A 25,770-nucleotide genomic window follows, 5' to 3' on the forward strand; every position below is an offset into this window, starting at 1 on the left:
CTACACCCTTTTCCCTCCTATCTCGCCCTACTCAGAGCTACCAGATCTTCCAACAAGCAACACATTTTTAATGAAAAGGCATCCTTTTTCCTTTTGCAACTAACTAGTGCCAAAAATAGGCCCAGAGAACTATTCAACATTGTAAGAAATCAACTTTCGCTACCCCCCTTAAGCTTACGGCCTCCACAACCAAATGAGAATAAATTGCTAACTTCTTCTCTGAAAAAATTGCCAAGATTAATCTATCTTTTCTTCAAATTCAGATCCCTCTCAACCGTCGAGGTACCTCTGACACTACTCCTTCACCACCCCCCTTATTTATCCTGCCCCTCGTTTCCACCCCACACTTTCCTACCTCAACCTCACATGAAACCAACCCCGCCCAAGAACAACTTAAAAACAAAGCCTTGTGGCATAATTTCCACACTGTCTCCGAATTCGAAGTCTCTAACATCTTGTCTAAATTAAAACCGTCATTTCACACAAAAGACCTTCTCCCTTCTAACCTTGTCCAAGATCTAAAACATGGCACTGTCCCATACTGGACACATATTTTCAACTCCTCCCTACCTCGGGATGTGTCCCTGTCTCCCTCCAACTCGGACAAATCACTACCATTCTCAAAAACCCTAACAACCTCCGCCCTATCCCTAACCTCCCCCTCCTTTCCAAAGCCCTTGAAAAATGTGCCCTACTCCAACTTGATAAGCACATTGACACTTTCAACCTTCTTGACCCTTTCCAATCCGGCTTCCGTAAAGGCTGTAGCACTGAAACTCCATTGCTGTAAATCGTTGATGATATCCACCATGCCCTGGATAAGGGTGAGTCCTGCCTTCTCATTCTCCTCGATCTCACTGCTGCATTTGATACAGTTAACCACACAACCTTACTTAATACACTCAAATGTCGCTTCGGCCTTAATGGCCCTGTCCTTAACTGGTACACCTCCTACCTCCGACATAGAACTCAGCAAATCAAAATCAGAAACTGTCCCTCTAACCCCACTCACATCTCTCTTAGTGTCCCCCAAGGTTCTATTCTCTCTCCAGCTCTCTTCAACCTCTTTATGGAACCCCTCACTGCCATACTAAAACAAACCGGAATCAACTACCACCTATATGCCGATGACACCAAACTATACTTTAAAATTAAATCCCACTCTGATGTCTTGCACCTAAACAACACCCTGACTAAGATCCAATCCTGGTTCCACTCCAACCATCTCAAACTCAACCCCAATAAAACTGAAATTACTATTTTCTCCCCTAAAAACAATTCACTCCCTATCCAATCTTGGATCTCTGACCTTAATGCCCTCAACTGCACACTCTCCTTATCCAAATCAGTTAAATCTCTGGGCATAACCATTGACAATAAGTTTACTCTCAATTACCATATAAAAAACTCTGCTGAGGAGAGCACTTTTCACGCTCCGCCAGCTCAAAAAAATAAAACCCTTCAAGATTTCAAATCAGTTGTCCAATCTCTAGTCCTCTCGAAAATCAACTACGGCAACGCTATCCTCTCCGGAACCCCCTAAGTCCACCTTGCCCCCCTCAAAACTATATTCAACCTTCCGGCAAGGCTTTTTACAGAATGTAAGCGCTTTGACCGCCTCTCTCCTGCCCTCGAAGTCCTTAAATGACTTCCTCTCGAATGCAGATCCGCCTACAAAATTGCCTGCATTACACACAAAGACCTTCATCGAAAGTCCCCGATCTACCTCTCGAGTAAACTCAAAATAGTGGGCAGCTCCCGGCCGATGAGAAGCACCAACACTCTCCTCCTCGACCCCCCTCTGCTAAAAAAGAAAGCCTCACAATATCGCTCCTTCTCTGGTATGCTCCCAACATCTGGAATGCCCTCCCTATAGATTTGAGCTGTAACCCCTTGTACGTCAGTTTAAAAAAAGACGTCAAAATACACCTGCTAAGCAAATATTGGGGCCCTTAAATATTCTCTTATCTCACGTGCTATACTCTCTCCTTCCTCACTCCCACCTATCTACCCCACAACACCCTTTGACATTTTACTTGCCCCACTTCTTCCCTACCCTTTCTACCCTTACCTCATCCCTCCATTCCTACACCCCTCCTTTCACACCTAACTTACTTCCTAAATACCCTGACCACTGAGCGTACCTCCTGTTGCTGTAAAAATGTGTAAATTCCTCTACCACTTTAGTTTGTAATAATGCTTCTGTTACTTATGTACCAGTGCAAACTATATTTTTTAATGTGTTCTCTATATTGATCCTGTCTGAATGCTGCATTTTCACTGTATTTATTCACTATGCTATGTGCATTTCTGCTAAAACATTGTACTTTATATTTTTCAGACTTATGTAAAGCGTTCTGATACGCAGGGCCCAAGTCCTAAAAAAAGAAGTGGGGGGACACTGACGTCGCGACAGGAAGTGACGTCACAAAAGTTGGCTTGCACCATCAGACTCATTGCCTCCCCTCGCTAACCTCTTAGATGCGATTGCATCAGAGAAGCCAGCGCGTGAACAGTGTTCTGAATGGGCTCCGATTTCTCCCCAGAGAGGCCAAAGAGTGAATGTGTGGCTCCATTTGCTCCAGTTATCAAGCTCCCGGTAAAAAAAGTGGGGGGACGCCGTCCACCCGCGTGGTACCCCGACTCGAGCCCTGCTGATACCCATGGGTGAAGCCAGCGCTATATAAAACCTTTTTAAATAAAAATAAATAAATAAATACTAGGTCATTGACTTTGCCTGGAAGAAATACAATAAACAAATGCATTACGAACTTTATAAGCTCCATCGGTGAGGTGCAGGTTGACTACCTATGTGTAGAGCTGTGTGAGGTAGTCTAGTGGTTGGGGGGCGGAGTCGTAGGAGGAGCAGGAACGGGAGGAGCCGGGGGAAAGGAACGAGGCAGTTAGAGTAGGGACAGTGAGTGAGTAAGAGGTACTGAATAAAGCTCTTGAATATTAGCAAGGTACTTGAGTCATATGTCACCAGCATCCTCAGCTCCTTCGTTGAGGACTCCAACTTCCTGGACCCTCAACAGGCTGGGTTCAGACCAGCCTACTCAACCGAAGCGGTCATTCTCTCTGTAATGGAGGAACTCCGCAGAGGTGCTGACTCTAACGCCAGCCAAGCCTTAATCCTCCTGGACCTGTCGGCAGCCTTTGACACGGTCGACCACTCCATCTTGGTCGACCGTGTCAAGGAGGCTGGTATTGGAGGGACGGCCCTTGACTGGGTTCGTTCCTTTTTGACGAACCGCCACCAATCTGTTCGAATCTCCCAATTCTCGGCGGATAGGATGAAACTCACCTGCGGAGTCCCGCAGGGCTCGTTTTTGTCCCCACTCCTTTTTAATTTATACCTTACCCCCCTGATCCGCTACCTCCGGGGCAGGAATGTCACTGCATTTAATTATGCAGATGACATCCAGCATCTTCAACCTTGACTCGCAGGAAGCGGCCCAGGATTTCCAGTCCACCCTCTGCCATATCAGTGACTGGATGGGCGCTCACCACCTTAAGCTCAACCCCGACAAGACGGAGCTCGTTCTTGTCGGAGTCTCAGCCAATCCATGGAACTCCACCTTTTGGCCCCTTTCCCTCGGCCCCCCTCCTCGTCCCGCCGAAAAAGTAAAAAGCCTAGGGGTCTACATTTCACAAGATCTTTCCATGAACCATCAGATCAGTGCCACAGTATCCTCCTGCTTCCACCAGCTCAGAAAAATCCGGAAAATAGCTCACTTCCTGACCACTGAAGCTCTCACCTTGGCGCTGCTGGCGCTAGTCATCTCCCGGATTGACTACGCCAACGCCCTATACGCAGGCATTCCGCAATACCAAATAAAGAGACTTCAGTTAATCCAGAATCAGGCTGCCCGTCTCATCTACCGTCAGCCAAAACATCACCACGTCCGTCCCCTCCTCAAAGCCCTTCATTGGCTTCCTGTGTCGGAACGCTGCAAGTTCAAACTTGGCTGCCTAACCCATAAATCCCTGGCCGGCATCGGCCCCTCTTTCATCTCCTCTCTTCTTCATCCGTACGCCCCCCCCAGACACCTCCGCTCCTCCCATCACGCCCTTCTCCAGACACCTAGGTTCAGGCGAAAAAAGCACGGAGGCCTTAGATTCTCCTTCTTGGCCCCCTCACTCTGGAACTCTCTACCTCTAGACCTCAGACTCTCCTCTTCTTACCTTCACTTTCGGTCTCTCCTAAAAACTCACCTTTTCCGTGGTGTCTATACATAACGCTCTCCTTTCTCCCCTCTCTGCCTCTTCATGGGTTAGTGATCAGCGCCAAGAAACCGTCCGGTGAACGCAGCGCTCTACAAATCCTTTTTACATTACATTACATTTTACATTACATAAGCAATGGTGTCTGTGGTTATTAGTAGCAGGACGCTACAACTGGCGACGAGGGTGGGATGAGCAAAACCCCACAAGCCACAGCACCTCGTGAAATCATCCTGTCCCCGCAGCGTCGAAACGAGCTCCGCTGCTGAAGGAAGGCGGCGCCAAGAAGAAGAAACCGCCGCTGCACGGAGCTGCCCCAGAGAGAAGCTGGCAGCCGGTGACCCTGTCCCTTCAGAGGTTTCGAGGGAGAAGAGAGGGAGCCGCAGTAACGAGCGTTGGAGCGCTCGAGAAGTCGGAGCAGTTCGCGCCAAAACGCGACATTGCCGAATGCACGTACCCCCAGCATATGCAGATAGAACAGAGGTCGGGAGCCCACCCCGACTCTGCCCAACGCCCAAGAAGCGGAAAAGAGTGCCCCGAGTGAAGAGCATCGCCCCCAGAAGATTTGGCGGCAAGCGCCGTCGAGCGCGGTGGAACCGGAGCTCGAGTGGGCCTGACGCCAGGAACCTCACGCCTGATGCGTGTGTTTTGACACGCTGTCGCCGCGTGGAAGCGGCCCCTAGCGCAGCGAAGCGGGAACTCGCTCCAACCTCACCTGTGGATCAGCGTGGAGACCGGGAGAAGTACTGATGTCCCTGGGACCGGCGGCCGGTGAGTCCTGATTGAGTCGGCCCGGGTCTGAATGAACAAAGTGAAAGTCTCGTGCAAACTGGGATTTCAGGGACGGCGGCCATATTGGAGTCAGGCAAGCCAATGGGACACCCCTGTGAATATCGGGAGCGGCCATCTTTAAGTCAGGCGAGCAGTGTTTGGAAATAAGCATTGGTAAAGGACAAACAAACAAACATTGGCGAAGACCAAACAAGCATTGGCAAAGGCAAGAGACATACAAACAAGCATTGGCAATTGCATGCAAACAAGCATTGGCGGAAGTGAATCAACAAGCCTTGGCGAAGACCAAACAAGCATTGGCAAAGACCAAACAAGCATTGGCAAAGACCAAACAAGCATTGGCAAAGACCAAACAATCCTTGGCGAAGGCCAAACAAGCCTTGGCGAAGACCAAACGAACAGTGGCAAAGGCCAAACAAGCATTGGCGAAGGCCAAACAAGCATTGGCAAGGAACAAACAAGTACTGTCAAGAGCCAACAGACGAGTCTTGGCGAATAGAAACAACAAGCAGTGGCGAAAGAAACAAACAAGCACTGGCACATGCAATCAACAAGCCTTGGTATATGCAAATAAACATACGCTAGTAACTGCCAAGGAATAGGCAGTGGCAAGGCGAACTTATAAGCGTGGATAACGGCGCGTGAACAATAACGAACGAGTCTTGGCAACCAAAACAGAACAAGCACGTGCACACACGAGAGTGAATCAACTAACAAGCACGGGCAACCACAAGAGTCACTTACCTAACATGCGTTGACAAAAAACAAATGTCAGCACGGGTGGCAACGTGAACATTGAGAAACGCAAACGAATGCGCAGTGGCGAATGTACTGAAGCAACACGTGTCTATAAAATAAGAGGCACGAGCGAACACAAGAACCAAGCAACGACAACAGCACAATGGAACAAGCATTAGCAAATGCAAGAGGCGGATAACGACGACGCTGAGCACAAACTGAAGAGCGCCGAAGAGTGAAGAGCTGCTGGACAGAACTGCAGAAGACCCAGAGGAGGGCAGTCCTACAGAGGACCCCGGAGAGAGCAGAACCATCCAAGTTCATTCGCCGGCGCATACTCCGTTGATTACAAAGACCATCTATCTCTAAGCAAACGACCAGACCAAAGACTCTCCCTCTCTCATGGCGGGAGGAGACATAGCACGGCGGGTCACTCCATATAGTGAAGTACCGCCCCCAGCGATGCAGACTGATGATTGGATCTCGGATCTCAAACGACACCGGTGGCTCGAAGCATTAGAAGATTTCTTAAAAGCCAATGGTGAGCAAAGAGAGAGGAAATGTCTGATACTACTCCTCCATCTGGTGGGCCCGGAGGGCCGGTGCCCAATCAGGACATTTTCCAAAGAGGACACAGAAATCTATAAAAGACTCCAAAGGGAGCTCTGTGCTCATCTCAACGCACAGACAGATGTGGATCATAATCGCATGGCTTTCAATACAGCACGGCAGGAACCAGGCGAACCGTTGCCAAGTTTCATCACTCGTCTGCAAAGTATGGTACGAGGCTGTTACTTCAACACTTTCACAGATGAGGATGCGGTTCGACTTCGGATTGTTGAAGGTTGCACAAACCCTGCCACAAAGCGCAAGATCCTGCAGGGGCATTGGTCCTTAAAGGAAATCATCAAGAAGGCCGAAATTGGAATGCAAATTGAAGCAAGAGAAGGAGTAAAGGACGTGCACCTAAGCGCAAACCATCAAGATACCTGGGAAGATAGAACTCAGAAGACAAACAGAACTGAAAGGAGAGAGAGGGAAGGCAGACCAGCAAAAAGACAACGGGAAAGATACAGTGACAAAGAAAGTGACACGGATTACTCAGAGTCAGATTCCTCAGCATCCGACTACTCAAAGTCAACCAAGAATTACTCGGAGTCAGATGACCCAGGGTCAACCATCCAAAAGATCGTTCCACGAAGTTATTCACCCCCCAGGAGTTCCTCAAGGAGTCACTCAAGGTATGACACACAATGCTCCATCCAAAAGATCGTTCCACAAAGTTATTCACCCCCCAGGAGTTCCTCAAGGAGTCACTCAAGGTATGACACACAATGCTCTGATGGGGAAAGAGCATCAAGTGGGACAGATCGCACTCCTGGACAAGAGGGCATCCTGCACAGCAAGTGGGAGAGAAAGACTAACCATAGAAGAAGGGGTCGCACTGGTCAACACCGGAAGTCGGCGCAGGAACATCAGTCGACAAGCAGTGAAGACGAGTCCAAGGAAACATCTGGCCGAAGAACACATACAACACAAATCAGAAGTGTCAGAGCATCAAAAAAGAGAGAAGGAGAAACAGGTCGCACAAGACGGACTGATCCTCCACAGCAACGAACCAAAAAAGAAGACAAAGAGGCCAAAGCTTGGGACCAAGCACAAGGAACAAGCACAGGATCATCAAACAACCTCCCAAATGAGACAGCACTGAAGACGTTCCAACAAAGGCACACGGAGAAGCATCTCAACGACAATTCAAAGGGGAAGAGCAATTCGTCATGGACTACGGAATTCAAAAATCCATTTCCAAAGACAGTTTCAAAGAAACGTTGGAGAAGGAATGGGGAGAAGGATCTCTCTGACACAGAGTGCACATCCATCCGATCCTGGAGGTCGACAAAAGACTTCTCTGACCCAGAAAGCACGTCCATGGCCAGGAACTCCTCTGGTTCAGAGAGCGCGTCCGTCCGATCCTGGAAGTCAACAAGAGACTTCTCTGACCCAGAGAGCACGTCTGTTCGATCCCGTGAGTCGACCAAGTCATGGTCCCGACAACAGCCATGGCGTCAACCACCCGAACGCACCACAGAACCAGAGGACACCCTTCCTGTCAAAAGCAACATGACACACACAAAGGTCTCTGAATACTCAGTCACGCCACAAGACAATCTGTCGTGTCAATCACAAATATATCCGGACATAGATCAGACACCGTCACCCCTGAAGGGGTCCGAGAGGCTGACTCGAAGGACCTACAAAAAGAAAACAGAGACAGTGGAACTTAGTCACCGGACGGGAAGGGACCTGCCAGCCATTCCGCAAAGAAAGCCGGACATGTCAGTATAGAGAGATCATCAGATGAGAGAGAAACGTGCCTATGCACAGATAGCCCACGAGTTCGTCAGACAACCCGAGGCTGTGAATGAGTTACCGAACCAAACCAAGACAGTCTCGTCAGATAGTACCGTACTGTCTGATGTGCATGACCCTGAAGTGGAAGATAGTGTCGCCCTCGACCGGACAAGACAAGAGGGAGCAAAAGTAGGCGCAGGTGCCCATAAGAGGACCAGAACATTATCCACTCATGAAAGGGACCGAGCACCCGAACCAACCGTTACACCACCAGAAGGAAACATGAGGACTGCAGACTGTGAGAGTGAACAGCTCACACGCAACGTGGTCAAGAACGCCCTGATCAAGACACCGGAAAGAGTGACCAAAGCCAAACCCACCACTGATTCGACACTACTGAGGCTTGAAGAACAGACTGTCCGCCAACCCGTGTGGTGGATTGAAGAACTGCGAACACTGAGGACATTAAGCTCACTTTGTTAAGAAAGGGGGAGATGTAGAGCTGTGTGAGGTAGTCTAGTGGTTGGGGGGCGGAGTCGTAGGAGGAGCAGGAACGGGAGGAGCCGGGGGAAAGGAACGAGGCAGTTAGAGTAGGGACAGTGAGTGAGTAAGAGGTACTGAATAAAGCTCTTGAATATAAGCAATGGTGTCTGTGGTTATTAGTAGCAGGACGCTACACTATGGTACATAGAAACTGAGAAACAAGCTTTGGACTATGCTTGGCACAGTGGGCAACATACTTGGACAGCTAAAAAGTGATGCATATATTTACTTTAGAAAGGTGATTGAGTACAACTGGATTAGAACTCTAAGTCAACTGGACATAGGTGTACATCAATTTGGACACAAGGGAGCTGATTCCTGTGATTCAATAATGAAAATGATTTCAACTTGACCTTCATTCAAATAAATCGTTTTATCCCCAAAACATGTAAAGATAAGGAAAAGGAGGTAGTCTAATTATTGTGTCCTTCAAAATGAAACTCAATATGTATTTGGAGAATTGGAAATCTTTAAGACAAGTGTACATATATGTTTTGAGAAATTCGAAGCAGGACAATTCCTGTAAGAACTTTGCAACGGGGGCAGTAATAGGAGTACAGCTAATATGTTCCTACCTGGTGAAGACGGTACCTAGCTTCTCCAATCTGCTGCCTGCCATTGCCAGGCAACGTAATATGAGCTTTGGCACAAACTGATCAACTGGTACAGCCCTTTCTCCGAAGAATTCCTCTTGGATGTTGCTGCATGCAACTCACGCAGGCAGACAGCTCCCGTAGCTGTAAACATAGACAGTGGACTATGACTGCAAGTGTAAAAGAAAAAATACTTATCCCTTAACGTGACGGCCATCTTACAACGGTGTATGTACATACGAGTGCAAAAACATGGTAACGCAAACAGAAACTATCTCCAAGCCGATTGATACAGTTACCGAATACCTTTTAAAATGGGCATATTGTTTTCAATGATGATACCTAAAATATATCGTGTATTTTTTTAAAGGCTCAGACTGATTCTAAATCATGCGGAGCATTGTATCTTGTTCTTATATGAGTGAATGCCAATTTCTAGCAGACATATAAGCTTTCCTTTACATGGTTTTCTTAAACATTTCTGTGAAGACACTAGTTAACCTCAGATATTATATTCATTCGCTACTTCCTCGAATAGTAGCAAGCACCGCGGCTCGGTAGTTGATATGGAATACGTGGCGGCCATCTTAGAGTAGAGTTCGTTCTTCTAGACCAGAGCTATGTTGTCACAGCGGGGAAGCGTCCCCTGTAACAATTCTTCCGGCGAGACATACTTTCTGCATAAGTTCGCGTAACAAAGAGATTAGTGAAGACTATGTACACGGTGTATCTTATTTCAACGTTTACGTATTTTTAATATAGACGGGTGGACAACATTAGTAGGCATTACCGGTGCACGATAAACTAATACTCCCCATCCCTGGCCATAATCAATAGGGAATGTGCTACCTTACATTTAGGGTTGCCACTTAAAAAAAGATAATTTTTAACGTTGTGTCATTTTGAAGAAGGTAAGATCTAATATGTGAAACTGAATTTGTGTATAATTATCTGGAATACTTTGTAGCATATGACAATTATTCCTCTGTTTACTCTAAATTTAGAAATTAGTTAGTTCTCATATATCTTTTTAACTGATTTCTTAATGTGTTTGCTGTTTTAGGTTTATGTGTCAGAAGGGAAAATACCAGAGGTCATCGCTTTTCTTAAGATTTTTACTGGACTGCAAATTTCACTCTTCAGACATGAGAATAAAACTGGTTGGTCAGAGAATTAGTTGCCGCAATCAGGTGGCCGATTCTCATGCACACCTCAGCCGCTGACTGCGGCAGACAAATGGCCCACTTGAATGCAACCCAAAGCCTGTCCTGAATGTCTGGACTAATTTTCCCAGATCTCCTTTCTTTTGGTGCCCTCACGTGAAGGCTGTACAAAAGGGGGTGGTGATGGACAGAGCATCTGAACCAATCAAACACTCACACCCAGTCAACAGATCTGGGTTTAATCCATCACCGTTCTAGAGCCCACTCTGCCACCCCAGTTCAGACATGGCCGTATGCAAATCAGTCTGACCCAGTGCCTCATGGGTAAGTATGAGCGGAAAATCCGTTCCGCTCACGGATTTCGCGGATTTTCGGTAAATCTGCGATCTCCCGCGAATTTACTGAAAATCCGCGAGATCCGCGAGCGGCGGATTTGGTAGTGCCCTGATGAAGCTAATTTAGTAACTATTTTAGGATGGCGCTGGCAGCATGCATATAGGCTATTGCAGTAGTCAAGGCGTGATGTTATAAGTGCTACTGCAGCCACTTTACGTGCCGGGTGTGGTATCAGGTCAAATAATTTTCTGAGCCCTTTTATAATGCCGAAGCATGTTCCTGCCACCGCCACTGCTTGATTTTTAAAAGTCAGAGAGGAATTAAATCTTATCCCTAGATTTCGGGCTGCCAGAATAGTGTTTGGAGGGACGGTAGCGTCTTCCGGCCACCATAATGAGGGGTTAAACAGATTTCCCTTTCCATATGGCACAATCTCTGTTTTCCCTGAGTTGCATTTAAGATGGTTCGTGCTCATCCATTGGAATGTAGCTTTGAGGCAGTTTTTAAGCTTCCTTTCAGCCTCACCGGTATCATCTTCCATCACAAGGATGAGCTGCTTATCATCTGCATACGAAATGGTGTTGATGTTAAAGGATGATATAAGTGCAATCAGGGGGGCCATATATACATTGAAGAGTGTCGGGCTCAGACAGGAGCCCTGAGGCACTCCCGAAGTGAGCTGTTTTTCTTCGGATCTAAACTGACCTAAGGTGACGACTTGTCGCCTGTTTGCTAAAAAGCTTTTTAGCCAGCTCAAGACATTTCCGGCTATCCCTGCAGCGGATAGACGGTCCACCAAGATGACATGTGAGACATGTGAGATCTGAACTGCAAGAGTCTACTCTAAATGCTTTTCCTCTTTATTCTGAATTGAAGAATATCACCAAGGAGAAGAACTTATTATTTTTATGTGTAACCAATACCTTTTATTTCAGGTATTCAGAGATTTAGTGTCAAGAATCCAACTTAGTCTCTACGGTAGATCTACGTTCCTGTGTTCCAGTTTTTTGTGTTTATCTCGTTCCAGATCTCCCTCCCCGCAGTACCCTCCCTTACCTTCCCTCGTCTAGCCACTTCGATCCTCTGCGGAACTCATAGTGCAGAGTCGGAGCTGCTGGAAGGTGGGCTTTTGGGTACTGCTCCTGAGGAACAAAAAACTGCGAACCTTTATATTAGGTTCCTGACAGAATAATCCGCCCAAGAATTTAGTTCCTCTCGAGCAGTACACAAAAGATGGCCACCATGAACGATCTCTGTGCCTTGATGAATAATCTCCAGAAGGAGCTTACGGCTAGCCGTCAAGAAACTGCAGCCTTAGCTGGTAAAGTTATTCAATTACAAACTCGATTGGATTCTGGGCATACCACAAACCCTTCCCAAACAAACGTTACAGGTTCCTCTTCGTCTATTTCAGTGTCAGTACCTACATCTGTTCCTCTAGCGCCACCTGAGAGATTTGCTGGGGAACCAAATAAATTCCAGACCTTTTAAACTCAAGTGCAATTGCATTTCATGGTTAAACCAGCTTTTTTTCCAGATGCTCAATCCCGCATAGCTTTCCTAATGTCCTATCTCAGTGGGGATGCAGCAATGTGGGCAGTCCCTTTGGTTCAAGCTGATGATCCTTTGCTTTATAATTGGACCAACTTTAAACGTGAATTTGAGAAGATTTTTGATAGAAGGACTATTATAGGATCAGCTGATAGAGAGTTACTTGAAATAAAACAGGGGAATAAGGATCTCGTTCATTACCTTACACAATTTAACCGTCTGGTAGCAGAAACTGAGTGGCCCGAGGGAAAAAGGGCAGTCTTATATTATCAAGGTCTTAGGGATGGACTTAAAGATCTCATTGCCCCTATAGATCCCCAACCCCGGTCTTGCGCCAATTTAATAGCCTTTAGTTTACGATTGGATCATCGAGTTGCGGATCGCAAGGTTGATAAAAGAAAAACTGATGTAAGGATTTTTACTAAAGCAAAAGAAAAATTACACCAAGACGGTGGAGAACCCATGGAAGTTGGTAGTTTAAGAAAACCATTAACCACAGAGAAAAAAGACAATAGAGGAAAAAGCGGTCTCTGCCTCTATTGTGGGGAAAAAAGGTCACTTTGTCAGAGACTATCTTCTTAAGCCAAAAGGTTCCTGGCCCCGTGATAAAGCTGTGAATAAATCGGAAAACTGGGAAACTCAAGATTGGATCAGGAGGCTTTTTCGAGTTCATTATCCTCTCCTGCACAGTCGATTGCTAATACTTTACAGTTAACTGTACCACATTTAATTCTTAATGTTCAGCTCAAGTTAACAGAACAGAAAAGTCTGCTAGTAGCGGCCATGATAGACTCAGGGACGACCAGGAACTTTATTGATACCCTGTTTGCTAAAGAAAGAGACATACCGATTTTAGAAAAGTCCAAACCAGAACTGGTGTATGCTGTAGATGGGACACAATTAACATCAGGAATGATTACTCATTGCACTAGTGCTCTTCTTATGACTTGTGACATGAATGGTAAAAAGCATCAAGAAAGTATTTCATTCGAAGTGATTGACGCACCGCAGTTTGGAATAATATTGGGTATACCCTGGTTGACCTTACAACAACCCGGCAATAGACTGGGTAAACCGTGCTGTTGATTTCTCTTCTCAGTGGTGCCAACAGGAGTGATTTTGTTCTAACAAGCTATCTAGAGATACTCCAAGTGCCTTGTTGCAAAGTGCTTCAGCCCTTTTTGTATCCACTGCTGCTGAAAAGGATATCGAGTTACCATCTGTTTATGAATCTTTTGCTGACAGTTTTTAGCGAGCAGAGAGCTGAAAGTTTACCTCCTCATAGGGATTATGACTGTGCTATTTATTTTTGTGCCTGGGGCCAAAATTCCTTGCAGCAGGATTTACGCTCTAACTGAACAGGAAAACCAACATCTCTGAGAATATTTGGATACGTTTTAAAAAAAATGGTTTTATTAGACCCTCCAAGTCTCCGGCTGCCTCGCCTCTTTTTTTTAAAGTAGTGGAGAATTACGCACTTGCATAGACCACAGAGCGCTCAATAATATCACCATTAAGAATCGGTATCCACTACCATTAATACCAGTTCTCTTGGACCAAGTGAGATCAGCCACTATCTATACCAAGCTTGACTTGCGAGGAGCCACCCACTTAGTCCACATAAGACCTGGCGACGAGTGGAAGACGGCCTTTCGAACTCGTTTTGGTTTGTTCGAATATTGTGTAATGCCCTTTGGCTTATGCAATGCTCCAGCCGCATTTCAATTTTTCATTATTGATGTCCTTAGGGATTATCTAGATAGATTTGTCATTGGTTATATTGATGACCTCTTAATTTTTTCATCTTCTACGGAAGAACATGTACAACATGTTAAAACCATTTTATCCACTCTAAGAACACATGGTTTGTTTTGTAAACTGTCAAAATGTGAGTTTCACACTAAAAAAGTTGCATTTTTGAGTTTCATCCTTTCACCATCTGGCATAACTATGGCTCCTAGAAAGATTCAAGCAGTAATGGAGTGGCCCACTCCATCTTCCGTGAAAGACATCCAACGGTTTCTAGGATTTGCTCATTTTTACCGGCGATTTATTAAAAAATTTCAACCTTGGCTACTCCTTTAACCCATCTTTTGAGAAAGAATGTGAAATTCAATTGGACTCCGGAAGCAGAACAATCGTTTCAAGGTCTCAAAAGAACTTTTACACAAGCACCGGTCTTACGTCACCCTGACACTGAAAAACCCTTTATAGTTGAAGCCGATGCTTCTGACTACGCCATTGGAGCAATTTTGTCGCAGAAGGATGTAGAAAGCAATGAATTAATTCCGATTGCCTTTCTTTCAAAATAAATTCTACCTGCAGAAGTCAACTATACTGTAGCAGAAAAAGAACTCCTAGCTATTGACACGCTTTCAAAGAATGGCGTCATTATTTACTTGGGGCCAAACATACCATAACTGTTTATACGGACCATCGGAACTTACAGTTCTTACGTTGTGCAAAAGCTTTGACGCCCAGACAGCTTCGCTGGACATTGTTTTTTGCAGAATTCGATTTTGTAATTACCTTTAGACCAGAGATCAAGAACAACAAAGCTGATTCATTATCGCAGTAAGACATAAAACCTGATGAAACACTTCCTATTTCCAGACCTACGAACATGCTATCTAGTAACCAGGTTATTGGTGCCACAATGTCTGATATTTTTTTGAACAAATAAGACAAGCTATGCCAATACCAAAACTGTTATCATGGGTCCAAGAAGAACCAAATAGATCCATCCATCAACATTTACCCTTTTACTCAGATTTACCGTGTGTACCAACAAAGAAACTACAAACGCAGGTTTTGCAGTGTTGTCATACAAGACAATTAGCTGGTCATCCAGGGATTGCAAAAACCAAAGAACTAGTACGAAGACATTTCTGGTGGCCAACCTGGAGTAAAGATGTAACTTCTTTTATTCAACTGTGTGACATTTGTGCTCAAGCCAAGACAGAACATGGAAGTAAAAAGGGTTTGTTATTTCCTCTTCCTACTCCAACTGAGGTTTGGGAAGATATTGCAATGGATTTTATCACTGACTTGCCAGAAGATCAGGGAATGACAACTGTTTTAGTTGTAGTGGATCGTCTGTCAAAGATGGCACACTTTGTAGCTTGCAAAAAACTTCCTACTGCTTCCCAACTTGTACAAATACTTTTATATCAGGTAGTGAGATTACACGGTTTACCACAATCTATTACTACAGATCGTGGACCACAGTTTATCGCACAAGTTTGGAAGAATTGGTGTGCTTCCTTGAATATCAAAAGCAATTCATCCACAAGTTTCCATCCCGAAACAGATGGACAAACGGAACGGGTTAACCAGATTCTGAAACAGTATTTAAGGTGCTACCTATTCAAGAAACAAGGTTCCTGGACAAGTTTTTTTATGGGAAGCAGAATTTGCATACAACAACTTGCAAAACTCATCAACAGGAATGTCCCCGTTTTTTGCTGTTTATGGTCGACATCCACATTTCTCTCCTCTATTACTGACTCAATCAAAAACAAACATACCTTCTTTGGATACACATTTCCAGGAAATGAGAAAGGTCACTAAATCATTGCAGAAACATTTAATAAAAGCCAAAGCTTCTTATAAGAAGTTTGCGGATAGAAAATGAAAAAAAGCCCCAGAGTATCAACCAGGAGACATCTGGCTTTCTACTAAAAACTTTCAGTTTAGGAGACAATATAAATTCCATCCAAAGTTCATCGGACCTTATAAAATAGAACTACGTGTAAATCCCAAAACTATGAGAATCTATCCAGTGTTTCATACCTCCCTCTTGAAACCAGCTTCCAACAAAAAGAGACCTCGTCCACCTGCAATACTCGTCCTAGGAATCTTGTTTCCGGTCCAGGAAAGGCATGGCTTGGCAGTTGGGGCTGGACTGTTCCCATGAAGCACAGGGTCAGACTGACTTGCATATGGCCATGTCTTAACTAGGGTGGCAGAGTGGGCTAGAGAACGGGATGGATTAAACCCAGATCTGTTAAATGGGTGTGAGTGTTTGATTGGTTCAGATGCTCCGTCCATCACCACCCCCTTTTGTACCGCTTTGTCCGCCATAAGTTGGCAGGGTATGCTCAGACGTGAGTCCCTTGCTCACTTTGCCACTGGATTCAAGCAAGCCTGGCTGAAGACGGCTGTAATGCCAGAAACCGGTCCTAGGAAGCTTGTTTCCGGTCCAGGGAAGGCATGGGTTGGCAGTTCGGGCTGGACTGTTCCCATGAGACACAGGGTCAGACTGATTTGCATATGGCCATGTCTGAACTGGGGTGGCAGAGTGGGCTAGAGAACGGTGTGAGTGTTTGATTGGTTCAGATGCTCCGTCCATCACCACCCCCTTTTGTACCGCTAACGTGAAGGCTAGGTGGCACTAGAGGTGTTGCTTGACTATGTTGTTTTACCAGCCTGGCCTGTATTTTTAAGTCCAGACCACTAAAGAATATGGGGAGAAGCAGTGAAATTCAATATTTTTCCTTTCTGAAGCATATTCTTGAACAGCAAACACATGTAGAAATTAATTACGTACAATCTGGAAGCTGTCTAAACCATCTCAAAACGATCAGGTCACCTTCTAAAAGGATTTCAAGTGCCTCCTATTTGACAGACACCTTGGTTAATCCCCTACAACCATACTTAAATACTCTCTACACCAGGATCTGAACTACCTTTGTAATGTGACACCGCCCACCCCATCTAAATCGATGCTTTAATTGCGACCTTTGTCCAACTGCTGTAATTGTTTCATGTGGTAACTCCCGCACGCATCTCCAGATGTAAACATTCAAGTTTAATCACGGCAACTGGAATTTGCTGTAACCCTAGTATCCTGCTACAGTTGTAAAGCGATCTGAAGCCTTCTGGCCATGTCCACACTATATAAAATTGCAAAAATAAAAAATGATTTTTAGATCAAACAGAGGAATAATTGTCATGTTATAAGAGGCTCCTGACAATCGTACACAAATCTTCCTAAAAACCTGCACTTAACTTGGATACCACCTAATATATCTGAGGTCAGGCTGATTGCTCAAATAACTTAAAGAGTTAACATTCATTCTACAAAGCCACTTATGGGTTAAATTAATACTATGCTAACTCTACACTAACACTTTGGTGCTACCTCCAGCTGAGGGATGTCAATTCTTTGTTGTCATGGTTACACATGCATGCTTTCCACAGTGAGCAAAGAGTCACAAACAACTCAAACTGAAAGGAAGGAGGAGGATGGGTTGGGTATTGGCGTATAACAAGGAAAGAACTTGAAAGGAATTATTTACTAAGGGGTGTGCAGTCACTCATGTGACACTGCACACTTTTGCACTGCACTCACAGGCTTTTTGTATAGTAAAGTTAATTGATACAATGCTTTATAGTTTGCGGATGCCCATGCAAAACCTTGTAGCAGGAGCAATAGTAAAGGGGCACCAGGGGCTAGATGGCCCACTGTATTTGTGGTATTTCTAAAGTGCATTGGACCAAACAGTATCAAAGCACTATATATGAGAAGGGACGGACAGAACAGTGGATCACAACAACATGTGAATCACCTACAAAGTTTGTACCAATCTATTCCGCAAAGTACCAGGTTTTAACTCAAACGAGAGCTCTGACTCCTGATAAACTTCAGGAAGAGAATTCCACAACTTAGCAGCGGCTACACTAAAGACACATTCTCCCCACCTACCTGTCTTGCAGAGTGAAACCGCTATCTTATACTGTTTCGCAGATCTCAGCGATCTCCTGGGAAAATACGAATTTAGTGTGGTCTTTAAATAATTAGAACCACATAGAATGAAGGGCTTTATGCGTAAAGCACAATGATTTGAACACCACTTGTTTCTTTATTGGCAGTCAATGCAGGAATCTCAATCCTTCTCTGACAGAGGCATGTTTGGGTACTCCCAGGACCAGGCGAGCTGCTGCATTCTGGATGACTTGGAGCTTATTCAAAGAAGATTGATGTTTAAGTATAGGGCATTGCAGTAGTCTAAACGCAAGATGATGAGTGGGATGACCACTGATGCCTAAGCTCCTTAGGAAGCAAAGGTAGGATCTTCTTTAAGATCCTTACTATCCAAAAGCAAGAGCTCACTGTTCTATTCACTTGGGAGTCAAAGGTCAAGGTGTTATCGAACCAAATCCCAAGGTGTTTGGCCATTGTCACAATAATGGGACGGGTACTACAGTTATCGTGCCACCAACAATCAGTCCAGATGAGACTCTCTGCTCCAAACAACATAATCTCATATTTTTCCCCCTTCATTTTTAACTAGTTGTCCCTCATCCATCTACAGGTTCCTGCATACATACCTTAAACCTGTCCGCTACCTCTTCCCAGTCATCCATGAGGGAAATAATGATCTGTGTGTCATCTACATAGAATGACACCTGGAATCCAAAAGACTGTATCAATTTCGCCAGCGGGGCCACATACAGGTTAAACAGGGTAGGACTTAGGGACGATCCTTGAGGGACACCACATGGAAGCTGAAAGGGGCTGCTCTAATATCTTTATTTATCAAAGAAAGTGGAGGGAGGTAGAAGTCGAGATCCATTCAGCTTCCAAGCTTAAGTACAAAAAATCAATTGGGGGGAATGGATCACTTGGAACTACGTTGCCAGGGTTTTTTTTGGTGCTCAATGACTCTAATTAAAAAACCCTCATACACGCACGAAGAGGGTTGGGCGGTGTATCTTGGTTCTCCGCCAGTATACGTTGCGTTCTTGCATCATCATAGGGTATTTTTTTGTCATATGCTATCCTCCACCCGGAGGTAACCTTGGTTACGTAGTAGTGACTAGAGAAAGGGAAAGTGCTCAGAAAACTAGAAGATGAAAATTCTTTGAATCCTCTCACAGGAAACTTTATTAGAAAAGGAAGATCCAAGAAGATAAAAAAATTCTGTGTAGATTGGGATCTAGTTATTGGATCCTATCTGGAAAACGGTTGACATGTTTCTCCCCCACTGTGCCCAGCCGGGTCTATGGGGCTTTCATCAGGACCAAGAAAGCAAGTTAAAACTGTACTTACAAAATTTGTGCAGCACCTTTCGGACTTCCGGGGGCAGAGTAAGCACAAGCAAGGAAATCCCTAACTGCCGGACACTGATAGACTTTGTCTGATCCCCGAGGAATAACAAAACTAAAGACCTCGAGGTACTATTGGCCTCAGAGGTAAGAGTGTGGAGTACAATACCACCTCCAGGTGCTGCAAAAATTTACTCCATGACCTTTGCCATGAGGTCCGGTACTAATTGCAGGATCCTAGGTGGACACAGGTCTTCTGAAGTTGTGCCTGCCAACAAGACTTTGATCTTGGACACCAGCAGCGGGGGAAATTTGGCTAAGGCACTGGCGATAGAATATTCTGATGCAGTCTTAACCTCATCAGAGAGTGACTGAATTCTAAAAACATCTGGCCCAATTGAGGAAGCTAGAAAATACACATAGGTCTTCAAAATGTTCTCTTTAAAAAAACTCTGCCACCTTATTACAAAATGTTTGGATGTTTTCCAACACCAGAGACATTGGGGGTGCCATCAGGGAGAGCACTGTTTTAAAAAGTTATCTTGGGACGTTAATGGCAGACCTTATCCTCTGGGAATAGTAGGCAGTTTTCATTTCAGTAATCACCCTTTTATATTCAAGGATAGACTCCCTAAGTTTAGGTTTTTCCTCCAGCTCCAAGGCCAGTTTTCATTTCTGCTCCCGCCTTCTACAGTGGTTTTGAGCTCCGTGAGCTCATTCGAAAACCAAGGGGCCGAGGGTGTCTTCCTCCCATTTGAGCAGACTTTCCTAAGGGGTACCCCCTGCTCTACCACTGTTATTACTCAACTGTTAAAATTTTCTGCCAGAAACCCCGACCCTGAAGGTTCTTTTCGTTAAAGTTCTCCAGGGTGCTAACAAGTTGCCCCACAGCAATTTTACTCCAGTTTCTGATATTCTTAGTAGTGCTCCATGTATGATCCACTACGCTTACTTCGTGGACCAACAATATCCCTAGACTATGATACGCCCAGTCTAGCTGCGAGCACTCGTTAATAACACTACTATGGCTGTGATTTACTACCCACCTGGGGACTACCAAGTCTATTCTCCTTACTTGCATTAAGGTCCAGAGCACCCCGGGTACTCCAATGTATGCACTATTCATGTTTCCTGTTTAAAAGCCTAAGTTGCAAAACTAGCTTAGCTGAGGTACAGACATGCCCTTCAGACGACCTTATTTGATTCTTGGTCTAATCGTGTGGAGGCCTAGGAACGATCAGCTCCTTGACCTGATGACACCTCCCTCTATTTCACCACATGTGTATGGGATAATCAATAAAAGGGGTAAGTAAGTCCATCCTAGACATCTTTTTGTATCACATTAGTTCTTTGGGTCCTCCTCCATGACACATTACGATTTAAAAATTCTCTGATGGTTAGTGACGGTCGCCAGATGGATTCAGGGAACCATACACACAAAAAACGTTTATCCTCCCATGGGGTGAGTTGACCTGCCTACTGTAATCTGCCTCACTCGGTTAGTGGGCTGTCGGGTGTGCGAACGGATGATGCGGCCTGACATGGGGCACGTGCTGGTGTAGCTCAAGATGCCAGGTGAACCTGTCAGACTGTGGCTTATGGGTCCCCAGTCATCCGACTGGTATTGCAGTGAAAGTGCACCGCAGCAGACTTCCACTATCTGCCTACAGATGCACAATGACCTTTGCAGCAGCCAAGAATAGGGCCGATGAGCTCAAGGTAATGACAGGCATCTGAAACCGGGCTTGGAGAGAAGGGGAATGTCGCCGGGGAGCTGCAATGCTCCATGATGTGCAGACTCTGGAGCAGAGTCAGTGCTCCTTGTGAGCAGCAGAAAGCAGCAGCAGCCAGGATCATCACCCCTGAGGAGATAGGGCAAACCTTACACCTTTCCCCGGTCCATGCATGATGTGTGGCTCGCATCCATCTTTGTTCTTTGAATTCTGAGACTTGTAGACTTGTTTGTTACATTATAAAATAGGATTGCAAGCCCTGGAATTTTAAGGGATAAAACCTGGACTGGAGAAGCTCATCAAGCATGGACCTGAGAAACTTGGCAGCTATTGGGAGAGGGGGGTAAAATATGCAGCTGAAGTGCACAGCAGATGCTCTGAGCCAGAAAAACACATGTTCACAATATATGGCAAATTTGTTCTAAATGCATTAGCGCTCCATCCATCATCTCCTTGTGTTTGCCTTGTTCTCCCTTAATGCATTAGCATCATGTCAGTGTGTACATGAAAACTTGCCGGTGAATCCATGTTCTCAATGTGCCAACAGAGAGACCAAACTGGGGCTGTTGTGAATGAGATGGCAGCCAGGGGGTCTACAAGGCTCCATGACAAGCGTCCTCAGGAGCAAACCTGGTGCTGCTAGAGTGCAGCAAAGAGCAGCACCAGGCAGGAGTATCACCCCGTAGGTACTAGATTGGTGAGTGGCAGAAGAGCTTTGTAGGTCCGGGCATGTAAAATGCTAATATGCAGTGTAAACACCAGTGCAGGTCCATGAGGATCAGGTATGTAACACAGGCCCCTGTAGCCCCTGTGGTTCAGGGGCACCTATAATCCTCCAAAGGGGTCCAATTAAGCCCTATGGGAGACTCATGGCCCATCATCACATTCTGCAGGGCGGGCCCTCCATTTTTCTTTATGGCACTACAAGAGATGCAGGCTACCAGAAGAGCGAGGTGGCTGAGAAAAAAGGTTAAAGAGCAAATTAAGAGGCTGAGTCCAAAGGGGATGAAAAACTGGGTGTGTGCGATGAAACACATTCTTGTGCATGCCCGAGGCCAAACTAGAGAAGAAAGAATAAAAATAGCGAAGAAAGTGCGCAGACAGCGCTGCAACAGACAGACTTACATCATTAAATATAATTGATCTAAAAACACATTTTTAGATAAATTAGGCTGATCGATAATGCTGCCAGAGGGTTTTGTATTTTAAAACTTGTATAGGGAGTCAAAAATATAGTGCTTGGGGAGACTGGCTTGACAAGTCAATTGTAATGTGTAAGTGGTCATGTTGATGTCATGCTTGTTCTGTCCTTGCGTATTTTTCTTTCTATGGGAGTTTACCAGCAAAGCAATTGGTTCTCATTAGGGGTGGGCGGTGAACTTCTCTCTGCCGGCGGAGTACGCAGAGTTTTCCTCTCACGCGGCTCGCCAACGTTAAGTTGGTGAGCGAGGAAAATCCTATGCTAGACTACCTCCAGGCAAGATTCCTCAACACAAAGAAACTTGTTTTTAACTTCTTTTGACAACTCAGTTGGGGACATTGTCATCTCATTAATGCTGGCGAAGTGATTCAACATATCAAGTATTATCAAAGGTATATATGAAGGCCGCCGGCATCCTATCTTCAAGGGTGTTTAACCATTAGTGATTGTTTCACATTGGTTCATCCAAAATAGCTCCCTTCTGGAAAGAAAGCTGGCTTTGTCTCCTCCACGAGGTCCAAGTGAGATCTGTTCAGTCACTTGCCATTTGAAGTCATTGTTGCTCTGTTAATGCCTCTGGTAGTGTTCGACAAGAAGTGCTTCTGCTGTACCACATTTTATTCTGCTCCTGTGTTGCAGGATTCTACATTTCCCCTTATGTGTCGTCTGTCTTATGTAGATTAGTTAATACGGGCATCAGATCGCATAAATGACATCATGGGTGTTACAGTTACTGAAGCTAGTTAAGGTAATGTCAACATTATTATGGGTGAAGTTGTTAGTATTTGGCAGTACACCAAATCAGTGGGTTTGTATTGTTTCAGTTTGTTATATGGTTAAAAATATTATATATATAGGGGCATGGCCAAGCGGTCCAACATGATGGACTAGTATTAGACCAACTTCGCCAGCCTGATAAATAATCCTGCTGAATCCTTGCCTATTACTGCCTCGCTCACAACCCCCAACAAGCACCGGTTGACCGTGGGCACGGCCAATCAGGGCCGGATCAACCTGCCTGCAGTGAAACAGAGCCCGGAGCCACGCTGCATATCGGGCCAGCACGTTGGCGGCCTTTAAATCATCTGCAGGACGCTGACGTGCTGGAGCACAGACACACCAAGCTAGGACAGCCGGGGTCCCGAGCCAGCAGCACAACCGAGGAATCGTCGCATTCGTGGCCCCGCAGCGGGGAGCGCTGCCGCTATAGGCCAGGGCCGTATGCATCCCACGCAGCCTCTCAGATGGTGGCTACTGCAAAGGCGAGGGACCGGGGGCCTAAGCGCAGTGAGCGTTTGCGGTGGGGACGCGCTGCAGCCGACCATGTCTGATTGTCGTGGGGCCCACCCAACAGGGCACTGGTGAAGGGTGGCTGAAGTAATGAAGAACAGGGTCCATGAAGAAGATGAAGTGTATTGGTAACAGACAGCTTATACATCCACAATCCATGAAGAACATATTCCTACTCCCTACTCCCAACTCCCCACTCATGGAATGTTAACCCCAGAGAGAACAATAACATTCTACAGAATGTGCCATACATTCTACAAAGAAGTGCAGTACCAACAAACTAATGGGAATACTACACATCTTTCTCCTATAAAAAAAAATAATTATGAAATAAACAAAATGAGATAATAAACAAAAAAAACTATTTTCAGTGAACAAAATCTTTCAATTTAACAGGTGTATGCTTGATGCCAGAGCTTTTCCTTAAATCACCAACATTACTACCTGATTCCCTAACGCTCTCGCTCCTAATCTCAATATTGTTAGTACAGACATGAGAAGATGATTCACCAGAATTAGATTCTCTATCAATCAGAGGTGACAATGCATTGTTAAAGGAATCAAACAGAGCAGAATGACATTCATCATCTTCACGAAATTTCTGCAAATCAGACTGTGAAGCTTGCATACTAGATTGAGAAATATTATTAGGATTCACCTCTTTGCACAAAGAGATACGTCTAAAATTCCAGATTTTACCACCTTCAACTCTAACTGCCTTGCTGAAAACTTCAATTACCCTACAAGGATTATACCATTTAGGACATTGCTTTTCAACTAAACCACCAAATTTAACACGTACAAAATTCCCAATTCTTATTTTTGGAACATGACAAGAGCGTGACCAAACATTGCCTTTCATTTTCATTTGATAAGTCTGAACTTTATCCTTTAATTAAGACAAATCAATGCTAGCATTAAGTGGCAATTTAATTTTCATCCACCAAGGTAACAATTTTGATCCAGGCTTCCTTCCATGTAACATCTCAAATGGCTAGACACCAGTGACAGAATTGGGAGAAACACGATACGATAATATAGGAGCACGTAGAGCCTTCCTCCACTCCAAACCATTCCTAATGGCCAATTGGATAGAATCTTTGATAACCCTATTGATACGTTCTACTTGACCATTGGCCATTGGATTATAATTAGATACCCTTTTATGAACAATACCACATCTTTCAAGGAAAGAAACAAAATCTTTGCTAATAAATTGTGGACCGTTGTCCGAAACAATCTTCGCAAGGATACCTTCACGACAAAAAATTTAATCTAAAAACTCAATGACCTGACTAGTACCAATTTTATCCACAACTTTCAACTCCGGACATTTTGAGAAATAATCAATTAGAACCAACGCATATACCTCTTTATTGGGACACAAATTGAGAGGACCAATAATGTCGATACCTAGTTTCTTCCAAGGACTGGAAACATACTCAACAGGAGAAATTGAAGTAGAAAGAGCCTTGCCAGATTTGTCACTGTTAGCACAAGGAGAACACAAACAAACCCATTTATCTACCATGGCATCTACACCTGGCCACCAATAAAACTCTCTGATGCGTCTTTTTGTACTGGACATACCCATATGTCCTTCATGAGCCATTGAAATAATTTTCTTTCTCATGTCAAGTGGAGGAACAACTTTGTCACCTCTAGTAACAAAACCCTGTGAAAACATAAGTTCATCTTTTATCTTACAAAAGGAAAACAAATCACCAGTTAACTTCCTTTCCTTAGGCCATCCAATTTGAATAAATTTAACAACATTAGACAAAGAAACATCTTTGCACATTGCCGCCTTCCACTCAGGTTCAGAAATAGCATCTGAAGACACATTAGAATCACCATTGTAACATAATCAATGGTGTATGCAACATCAAAATCATTACCTTTATCAAAGGAATTATGTGTATCAAGCAACAGTAAATGAGACATACAGTCTGCATGTACATTTAAACGACCAGGAACATACTCAACCACACATTGGAACTCTTGCAATTTAGCAGCGAGGCGTGCTAATCGAGCAGTAAGCGTTCTTCCACCACCCGCAGCTAACATGTTGATTAAAGGCTTATGATCCGTACGTAAGCGAAATTTTGTGCCCCACAAAAATTGTTGAAAATGTTGTGCAGCCCAGGTACATGCTAACAATTCATTTTCTATAGTTGAATAATTATATTCAGCACCCCGCAAGG

The 25,770-nt window shown here is 44.8% G+C and overlaps 1 protein-coding gene across 1 annotated transcript in view; it reads right to left on the minus strand.

Annotated features, from left to right (window-relative positions):
* The window catches only part of MRPS23 (mitochondrial ribosomal protein S23), a 94,674-nt gene extending 85,260 nt beyond the window's left edge, over positions 1 to 9,414 (minus strand). Inside the window, exon 1 of the mRNA XM_086954841.1 lies at positions 9,225 to 9,414. Coding sequence (XP_086810967.1) covers positions 9,225 to 9,268 — 44 coding nt within the window. The 5' untranslated portion in view covers positions 9,269 to 9,414. The remainder of the gene's footprint in view (positions 1 to 9,224) is intronic.
* Between the last annotated feature and the right edge of the window lie 16,356 nt (positions 9,415 to 25,770).

Source organism: Lissotriton vulgaris, chromosome 2_1 (genome assembly GCF_964263255.1).
Source record: "Lissotriton vulgaris chromosome 2_1, aLisVul1.2, whole genome shotgun sequence".
Taxonomy (NCBI): Eukaryota; Metazoa; Chordata; class Amphibia; order Caudata; family Salamandridae; genus Lissotriton; species Lissotriton vulgaris.